At 44.3% G+C, this 9,829-nt stretch overlaps 1 protein-coding gene across 1 annotated transcript in view; it reads left to right on the top strand.

Moving 5' to 3' along the window:
• The first annotated feature begins 1,743 nt into the window (after positions 1 to 1,743).
• Positions 1,744 to 9,829, top strand: part of LOC134314335 (CD276 antigen-like) — a 32,857-nt gene continuing 24,771 nt past the window's right edge. Inside the window, exon 1 of the mRNA XM_062994911.1 lies at positions 1,744 to 1,824. Within this exon, the coding sequence (XP_062850981.1) occupies positions 1,779 to 1,824 (46 nt within the window). The 5' untranslated portion in view covers positions 1,744 to 1,778. The remainder of the gene's footprint in view (positions 1,825 to 9,829) is intronic.

Raw genomic sequence — 9,829 nt, 5'->3', positions numbered from 1 at the left:
ATCCGAGTTCATGGTATTGTTCATGACCATGATAATAATGCTAATACAATATGTGCAGACATGTGTTGCCTTTACTTTCACTTACCAGATCAACAGATCACAGAATTTGCTGTAGACTGAAAGGGGTTTAGTTACAGCATGGTGCTGCTGACATGGACTGCTTCATTCTACTGTACTTCTGTTCTATTTTCAGGTAATAAAAACTCATCTTGTTATTTTATTGTACCTGTAGGGATCCTTATTAGATATTATGATTTTAGTCTCTGCATACCTGTGCTGAACCTCTTCATGTCAGTTTTGGACCACACTTCACACAATGGAATTATTTATGATATATTTACGTTGCCTAACACCAGTTCAAAAATGACCAGATTCTAATTTCTGAATTCTTGTTTTAGTTTATTTATTTGTTTATTAGGATTTTAACGTCATGTTTTACACTTTCGGTTACATTCATGCCAGAATTTGTCCGTATGGTTAGATGTGATCCAAGAATAATTTAAAAGGTCTGCTGTTAATTAAAAGCTGTATATGTGGGTGATACTGATAACAGTCAAGTATGCTTTATTGCAGCACGGTGGCTAAGTGAGTAGCACTGTTGGCTCAAAGCAAGAAGGTCCTGGGTTCGATCCCCAGGTGTGGCGGTCTGGGTCCTTTCTGTGTGGAGTTTGCATGTTCTCTTCGTGTCCGTGTGGGTTTCCTCCAGTAAATACTTTTCACCAGATTGTGGAGTGTGTCTGTGGGAACTTCAGGCAGTCAAAGGCGCACGTTATTACACCTTTATATCCATAGGAAGAGCAAATGTACAATCCCAGAGTATCCTAAAAATGCATGTCTAAAACTGCAGGTGGAGCTCTGACCCTGCAGATTAACTGATAATCTGAAAAACAGAAACACTTCAAATTCTCTCTGGAGAGAGGAGAGGAAACCTGGAGTTCTCGACTTTGTCAGAAAAACATCTAAAAAAAAATTTCAGAATGATAATAATGCTAATACAATTTGTGCAGACATGTGTTCCCTTTAGAGAGTACTTTCACTTACCAAATCAACAGATCACAGAATTTGACCAGGAGTTTTTAAACCTTCTCATTATGACAGTACATGACTTATTCATGCTCTTATTTATGAGCATAAAGTGGGTAGATGGTCTAAAACAGTATATAAAAAGAAATAAAAACGTGAGAAATTGTGGGAAAAGAATAAAGAAATATCTACAAAAGAGGGATCTGTGGAAAAGAAAGAAAAAATAACCAAAAAAACTGTATTAGAAATTAAAAATATATTGGAGGCTAATTTATAAAATGGGGGGCATTTGTGAGATAGATATTTATAACAAAGATTAAATATGTATAAACTGTAGGAAAAATACATGAAAATAACTGTGAAAGAAAAAAAATGTCAGAGAAATAAAATAAGGAAAAGAGGGAGATAAAAAAATTGTAGTGTCATGTTTAGGCTTGTCTGTGTAGACTTGCTGTCAAGTGAAGTGATAAGCAGTGGGAGGAAATAAGACAGAACAAGGAAAAGGGGCTATTCAAGTTATAAAAGTTACATGCTAACAGCATTAGACATACAATAGTAAACAAGGATAAAGAATGCATAAGAATGAAATAAATCCAGACAAAGAAAAAAGGAGGGAAACTGAAAAACAGAACTGCTGTAAAATCATACGCTAGTACAGCCTCCTCTGGAACACTCATAGATCAGCGAACCACATTATAGAGAAGAAAAGTTGCTGTAGACTGAAAGGGGTTTAGTTACAGCATGGTGCTGCTGACATGGACTGCTTCATTCTCCTCCTGTTCTATTTTACAGCCTGCTCAGGTAATAAAAACTCGTTTTGTTATTTTATTGTACCTGTAGGCATAGAGTACAAGGATCCTTATTAGATATTAGGATTTTAGTCTCTGCATGCCTGTGCTGAACTTTGGACCACACTGGACACAATGGAATTATTTATGATATATTTAAGTTGCCTAACACCAGGTCAAAAATGACCAGATTCTAAATTGTGAATTCTTGTGTTAGTAGAAAATGCTTTTGATCTTTTTAAGCAAATGATTGATTATTAATACAGTATAAAATTAAAGTCTAAAGTTACACACAAACGTACATACACGTGGTGGACTGTAACGCTTTGTGGGCTAGACGGACAGGAGGGGCGGACACAAACGCAGAGATGTGTAAACAACAGATTTAATATAACAAAAGACAGGACATACCACGCTAAGAGGACTAACAAAGCTAACAAGGCTAAACAAAGACTAAACAGGACTAAACAGACTAACAGGACTAAACAGATTAACAGGACTAAACAGACTAACAGGCTAAACAGACCAACAGGATTAAACAGACTAACAGGACTAAACAGACTGGACAGGACTAAACAGACTAACAGGCTAAACAGACTAACAGGATTAAACAGACTAACAGGACTAAACAGATTAACAGGACTAAGCAGACTAACAGGCTAAACAGACTAACAGGATTAAGGACTAAACAGACTAAACAGAACTAAACAGACTAAACAGACTAAACAGACTAAACAGGCTAACGGACAGGCTAAACAAAGACTAAACAGGACTAAACAGACTAAACAGACCAAACAGACTAAACAGACCAAACAGACTAAACAGGCTAACGGACAGGCTAAACAGACCGGATGAAACGGCAAGGAGCAAGGAGCAAGGAGCAAGGAGCCAACAGTCACCAGAGCAAACAGACAGAGTTACCCTCAATAATCTCCAACCAGCCTTTCCCTGAGCCTCTCCTAAATAGTAGCAGCTGGGGCTAATTAGCCCCAGCTAACCAATCAGGAGAGGGAGGCTGGCTGGAGACTGGGGAGAGAAGGGCGTGGCACACTGGAGCACAGGATCACCCTGAGGCTCCAAGCGTGACAGTAGGCCCCTCCCTGAAGGCACGACTCCTGGCATGCCCAAATGAAAAAACCAAAAACAAAAAGGAGGTCCTGGACCCTGAGGGGCATATTTGAAGTAATTTAATATGCCTTGCAGTAGGCATGATAGGAGACCAGAAGCGCTGTCGGGGAGCGCCGACGAGAGTTCAAAAGCGCCGTCGGGGGGCGCCATCGCCGGAACAGAAGTACCATCGGAGGGCGCCAACACAGAAACAGGAGCGCCATCTGGGGGCGTCATCTCGGAAACAGGAGCGCCATCTGGGAGTGCCAACGAGGAAACAGAAGCACCTTCGAAGGACACCAACTCAGGAACAGAAGTGCCGTCGGAGGACACCAACTCAGGAACAGAAGTGCCGTCGGAGGACACCAACTCAGGAACAGAAGTGCCGTCGGAGGACACCAACTCAGGAACAGAAGTGCCGTCGGAGGACACCAACTCAGGAACAGGAGCGTCGCCGAGGGACGCCCATTCGGGAACAGGAGTGCCATCAGGGGGCACCAACTCGGGAACAGGAGCGGCATCGGGCTGCGCCAACTCGGGAACAGGAGCGCCATCGGGAGGCGCCAACTCGGGAACAGGAGCGCCATCGGGAGGCGCCAACTCGGGAACAGGAGCGCCATCGGGAGGCGCCAACTCGGGAACAGGAGCGCCATCGGGAGGCGCCAACTCGGGAACAGGAGCGCCATCGGGATGCGCCAACTCGGGAACAGGAGCGCCATCGGGATGCGCCAACTCGGGAACAGGAGCGCCATCGGGATGCGCCAACTCGGGAACAGGAGCGCCATCGGGATGCGCCAACTCGGGAACAGGAGCGCCATCGGGATGCGCCAACTCGGGAACAGGAGCGCCATCGGGATGCGCCAACTCGGGAACAGGAGCGCCATCGGGATGCGCCAACTCGGGAACAGGAGCGCCATCGGGATGCGCCAACTCGGGAACAGGAGCGCCATCGGGATGCGCCAACTCGGGAACAGGAGCGCCATCGGGATGCGCCAACTCGGGAACAGGAGCGCCATCGGGATGCGCCAACTCGGGAACAGGAGCGCCATCGGGATGCGCCAACTCAGGAACAGAAGCCAGCTGCGTGGAGCCTGGCGAAGAGGTTTCGGGAGTCAGCTGCGGTGAGCCTGGCGAAGAGGCTTCGGGAGTCAGCTGCGGTGAGCCTGGCGAAGAGGCTTCGGGAGTCAGCTGCGGTGAGCCTGGCGAAGAGGCTTCGGGAGTCAGCTGCGGTGAGCCTGGCGAAGAGGCTTCGGGAGTCAGCTGCGGTGAGCCTGGCGAAGAGGCCTCGGGAGTCAGCTGCGGTGAGCCTGGCGAAGAGGCCTCGGGAGTCAGCTGCGGTGAGCCTGGCGAAGAGGCTTCGGGCGTCAGCTGCGATGAGCCTGGCGAAGAGGCTTCGGGAGTCAGCTGCGGTGAGCCTGGCGAAGAGGCTTCGGGAGTCAGCTGCGGTGAGCCTGGCGAAGAGGCTTCGGGAGTCAGCTGCGGTGAGCCTGGCGAAGAGGCTTCGGGAGTCAGCTGCGGTGAGCCTGGCGAAGAGGCTTCGGGAGTCAGCTGCGGTGAGCCTGGCGAAGAGGCTTCGGGAGTCAGCTGCGAAAATCCTTGAGAAACTCCTTGAAACAGCTGTGAGGACCCTGAAGAGGCGTCCGAAGTCACTAGCGAAAACACTGGAAAAACGTCATTCAGCTGCGAGGACCCTGGAGAGGCGTCCAAAGTCAGCTGCAAAAACACTGGAGAAACGTCACTCAGCTGAGAAAACACTGGAGAGGCGTCCGAAATCAGCTGCTTGGACCCTGAATATGCGTCAAAAGCCAGCTGTTTGGACCCTGGAGAAACTGGACTCAGCTGCGAAAACACTGGAGAGGCGTCCGAAATCAGCTGCTTGGACCCTGGAGAGGCGTCAAAAGTCAGCTGTTTGGACCCTGGAGAAACTGGACTCAGCTGCGAAAACACTGGAGGGGCATCCGAAATCAGCTGCTTGGACCCTGGATATGCGTCAAAAGTCAGCTGTTTGGACCCTGGAGAAACTGAACTCAGCTGAACCTGAGTACACGGGACTGGAGCCGGCAAACAAACAGAGAGACCCTCGGAGCCCTTGGGGTCGAAACAGGAAATAGGACCTAAATAATTTTGGCTGGCTCCTAACATGGACTTGGGACAGTCACGAGCTTTATAAGCGGGCACTGGCTCCTGGACCACATCCGCAGTGGGCACTGGGGAAAACTTAACCTCCCCAGTGGGCACTGGATGCCAGGTATAAGCTGCAGTGGGCACTTTGCTACATGAAAATTGGGTTCTCATGAGGCCCTCAAAATCCTTCACCGAGTTCAGCACAACTCCCCTGTCAGACCAAAGCTGCTTAGCCCACTCACGAGCAGCACCCCTCAGTCTAGACATCATAAATCGTACCTTGTCGATTTCAGTTGGCTGGGGGTCCAGAAGGTTCTGCAGGTAGAGCTGGCTCTGTAGAAGGAAGCCTTCAACCCTATGGTTGCTTCCATCATAAGGAGCCGGCCTACTAAGCGGGAAGACTAGAGGAAACCTCATAGATCCCAAGTCTGGGAAAACATGAACAAGCAACATCTCGCTGTGTCCTAATAGGGGGAGATTATTCTGTAACGCTTTGTGGGCTAGACGGACAGGAGGGGCGGACACAAACGCAGAGATGTGTAAACAACAGATTTAATATAACAAAAGACAGGACATACCACGCTAAGAGGACTAACAAAGCTAACAAGGCTAAACAAAGACTAAACAGGACTAAACAGACTAACAGGACTAAACAGATTAACAGGACTAAACAGACTAACAGGCTAAACAGACCAACAGGATTAAACAGACTAACAGGACTAAACAGACTGGACAGGACTAAACAGACTAACAGGCTAAACAGACTAACAGGATTAAACAGACTAACAGGACTAAACAGATTAACAGGACTAAACAGACTAACAGGCTAAACAGACTAACAGGATTAAGGACTAAACAGACTAAACAGAACTAAACAGACTAAACAGGCTAACGGACAGGCTAATACACACAGGCTAACAAACAAGGACTAAGCTAACAGACAGGGGCTGAACAGTGACTAAACTAAACAGGCTAACAAAGCTACACAGGCTAAACAGACTAAACAGGTTAAACAGACTAAACAGACAGGACAGGACTAAACAGACAGAACAGGACTAAACAGACTAAACAGGACTAAACAGACTAACTGGCTAAACAGACTAAACAGGTTAACGGACAGGCTAAACAAAGACTAAACAGGACTAAACAGACTAAACAGACTAAACAGACTAAACAGGCTAACGGACAGGCTAAACAAAGACTAAACAGGACTAAACAGACTAAACAGACCAAACAGACTAAACAGACCAAACAGACTAAACAGACCAAACAGGCTAACGGACAGGCTAAACAGACCGGATGAAACGGCAAGGAGCAAGGAGCAAGGAGCAAGGAGCAAGGAGCAAGGAGCAAGGAGCAAGGAGCAAGGAGCAAGGAGCAAGGAGCAACAGTCACCAGAGCAAACAGACAGAGTTACCCTCAATAATCTCCAACCAGCCTTTCCCTGAGCCTCTCCTAAATAGTAGCAGCTGGGGCTAATTAGCCCCAGCTAACCAATCAGGAGAGGGAGGCTGGCTGGAGATTGGGGAGAGAAGGGCGTGGCACACTGGAGCACAGGATCACCCTGAGGCTCCAAGCGTGACATGGACATGTGCGTATGTTCTTGTTATGGAATGAATGGAACACTAATGAATGTGAGTTTATTGTGGGTACAAGGGAACTTTTGGTAGGGAAAATAATGTAATTTGTCTTTGTTTCATGGCCTCCTAATTTCTCACTAGTGACTGCTTGAACACAGGCAGGTGACTTGACCCATATAAATAGGGCTAGTTTGACTATACCCATGAAAAAAAACATGGAAAAATGCCATGGTTGTAAAGAATACCCAAAACAGAATTTGTCTGTATGGTTAGATGTGATCCAAGAATAATTTAAAAGCTGCATATATGGGTGACACTGATAACAGTCAAGTATGCTTTTTTTGTACAAGCAAGAAGCTCCTGTCTGATTCTCTTGGTAGAAAGGATGGCATTATCGTCTTGTTTCAAGCAGAGTGATATTATGTAGTCACAGAAATCTGTTATCTCATAAGTACTTGTAGTTCAGGTTCCCTTTGTCCAGACCAACGAAGATAATACATTGTTACATTTTAGTTCTGGTTTGCTTAGCATTCACACTCACAATCTTACTTATCTGGGTTGTGTACACCTGCTGGTATTTTTAAACACCTGGAAACACAGCAAGAAGTGGTAAAATGAATAAAGTAGTAAAAACAGCACCAGAAAATCCTCCCCTGCACACACCAAACAAAGGTAGTCTGTTCTCATACTGCACAATGTGTTTGTATTGGTTTGTATTGTCCATTCATTTGAAAGGAAAGTTAACACTTACTGTAACGAAATGCCCTAACAGAGCAATCGCACCAGGGTTTGTTTTAATCTCACTGTAAAAAAAAATAGCGTAAAAAAACGGTATTTTTCTGGCAGCAGGGGCGCCAGAGAATGCCTGTAAAAAAATTGAAAAATACTGTAAAATTTAAAACGGAGATAAACTGTAAAAAAACGGTAATTATATTTACCATAATTAACATCTATCACTGTAATTTTACAGGAAATTGTCCTATATTTTCATGAAATCTTCTATTTTTAACATATATTAATTGTTAGAACAGTGTCATACACCTCTAAAAAACAGAATAATTCTCTTTATAAATGATAAAGAAAAGTTTAAGTACAGATATATTCTACTGTTATCACAAGAAATTAGCATATAAAACAAAAAAAGCCATGTAATTTTACTTAGCAAAAGCCCAATTTTAAATTAACTGTCAGAGGTATTGCAAAAATTATCTGTTAAATTGTCTTTTTTTATTATTGAAATACATTAATAAACTGTCAAAATAAAAGCATTTTTCCCTAAAACATGTTACCTGTAGTTTTAAATTGTTTTTCTTCATTTAAAAATATAAGCTCAAAAAAATTAGAAGTAGGTTAAGATTTGTCTGCATAACACTTTAAATTACTGTGAAATTTTGCAGCTCTTACATGTTATATAGAACTTTAGAACATATACAGAACTTGCAGTATGAAAATGCAGTATATAAATAACTTTTGTTAAATTCAGCATCAAAATGGATCAAAATCCACCACAGTTCAGCTATTTTTTACCCAAATAATTTTCACACAAATGAACAGTAAGTGTAGAAACGAGGTAATGTTATATATTTAATGTTATGGCTGATCAGTGTAAGAATCAGACGTCTTTAACACAATACAGCATACAATACAATACAATAAGTGCAATCAGAATTCATTTAAATGGAAAATGTTTAACAAAGCACCATACAGTTAAGTGAAATGTCTACAAAACATGAAACACGTATAAATCTGAATTATGTACAAAACACAGTACCAACATTGAAGTTTTCAGAAAGTGCAACCACAGTGGGATTCGATAAACAGTACATCACAAGTGTAATACTCAGTATGGACTACATCTCACTGAACAGCTTGGTATTTAGTAATTGAGCTTCATGACAGTTTGTTAGCATCTAGTTCCAGAAACAAACAGTTTTGGAGTACATCAAAAGTGTATCTGAATGTAGGAGGGTAACTCAAGTTCTAAATCATAAGGTTATAAATATACAGTGTATCACAAAAGTGAGTACACCCCTCACATTTCTGCAGATATTTAATTATATCTTTTCATGGGACAACACTGACAAAATGACACTTTGACACAATGAAAAGTAGTCTGTGTGCAGCTTATATAACAGTGTAAATTTATTCTTCCCTCAAAATAACTCAATATACAGCCATTAATGTCTAAACCACCGGCAACAAAAGTGAGTACACCCCTTAGTGAAAGTTCCTGAAGTGTCAATATTTTGTGTGGCCACCATTATTTCCCAGAACTGCCTTAACTCTCCTGGGCATGGAGTTTACCAGAGCTTCACAGGTTGCCACTGGAATGCTTTTCCACTCCTCCATGACGACATCACGGAGCTGGCGGATATTTGAGACTTTGCGCTCCTCCACCTTCCGCTTGAGGATGCCCCAAAGATGTTCTATTGGGTTTAGGTCTGGAGACATGCTTGGCCAGTCCATCACCTTTACCCTCAGCCTCTTCAATAAAGCAGTGGTCGTCTTAGAGGTGTGTTTGGGGTCATTATCATGCTGGAACACTGCCCTGCGACCCAGTTTCCGGAGGGAGGGGATCATGCTCTGCTTCAGTATTTCACAGTACATATTGGAGTTCATGTGTCCCTCAATGAAATGTAACTCCCCAACACCTGCTGCACTCATGCAGCCCCAGACCATGGCATTCCCACCACCATGCTTGACTGTAGGCATGACACACTTATCTTTGTACTCCTGACCTGATTGCCGCCACACATGCTTGAGACCATCTGAACCAAACAAATTAATCTTGGTCTCATCAGACCATAGGACATGGTTCCAGTAATCCATGTCCTTTGTTGACATGTCTTCAACAAACTGTTTGCGGGCTTTCTTGTGTAGAGACTTCAGAAGAGGCTTCCTTCTGGGGTGACAGCCATGCAGACCAATTTGATGTAGTGTGCGGCGTATGGTCTGAGCACTGACAGGCTGACCCCCCACCTTTTCAATCTCTGCAGCAATGCTGACAGCACTCCTGCGCCTATCTTTCAAAGACAGCAGTTGGATGTGATGCTGAGCACGTGCACTCAGCTTCTTTGGACGACCAACGCGAGGTCTGTTCTGAGTGGACCCTGCTCCTTTAAAACGCTGGATTATCTTGGCCACTGTGCTGCAGCTCAGTTTCAGGGTGTTGGCAATCTTCTTGTAGCCTTGGCCATCTTCATGTAG

Source organism: Trichomycterus rosablanca, chromosome 5 (genome assembly GCF_030014385.1).
Source record: "Trichomycterus rosablanca isolate fTriRos1 chromosome 5, fTriRos1.hap1, whole genome shotgun sequence".
NCBI lineage: Eukaryota > Metazoa > Chordata > Actinopteri > Siluriformes > Trichomycteridae > Trichomycterus > Trichomycterus rosablanca.
Note: the sequence above shows the minus strand (reverse complement) of the source record. Positions and strands in the feature narration are given on the sequence as shown.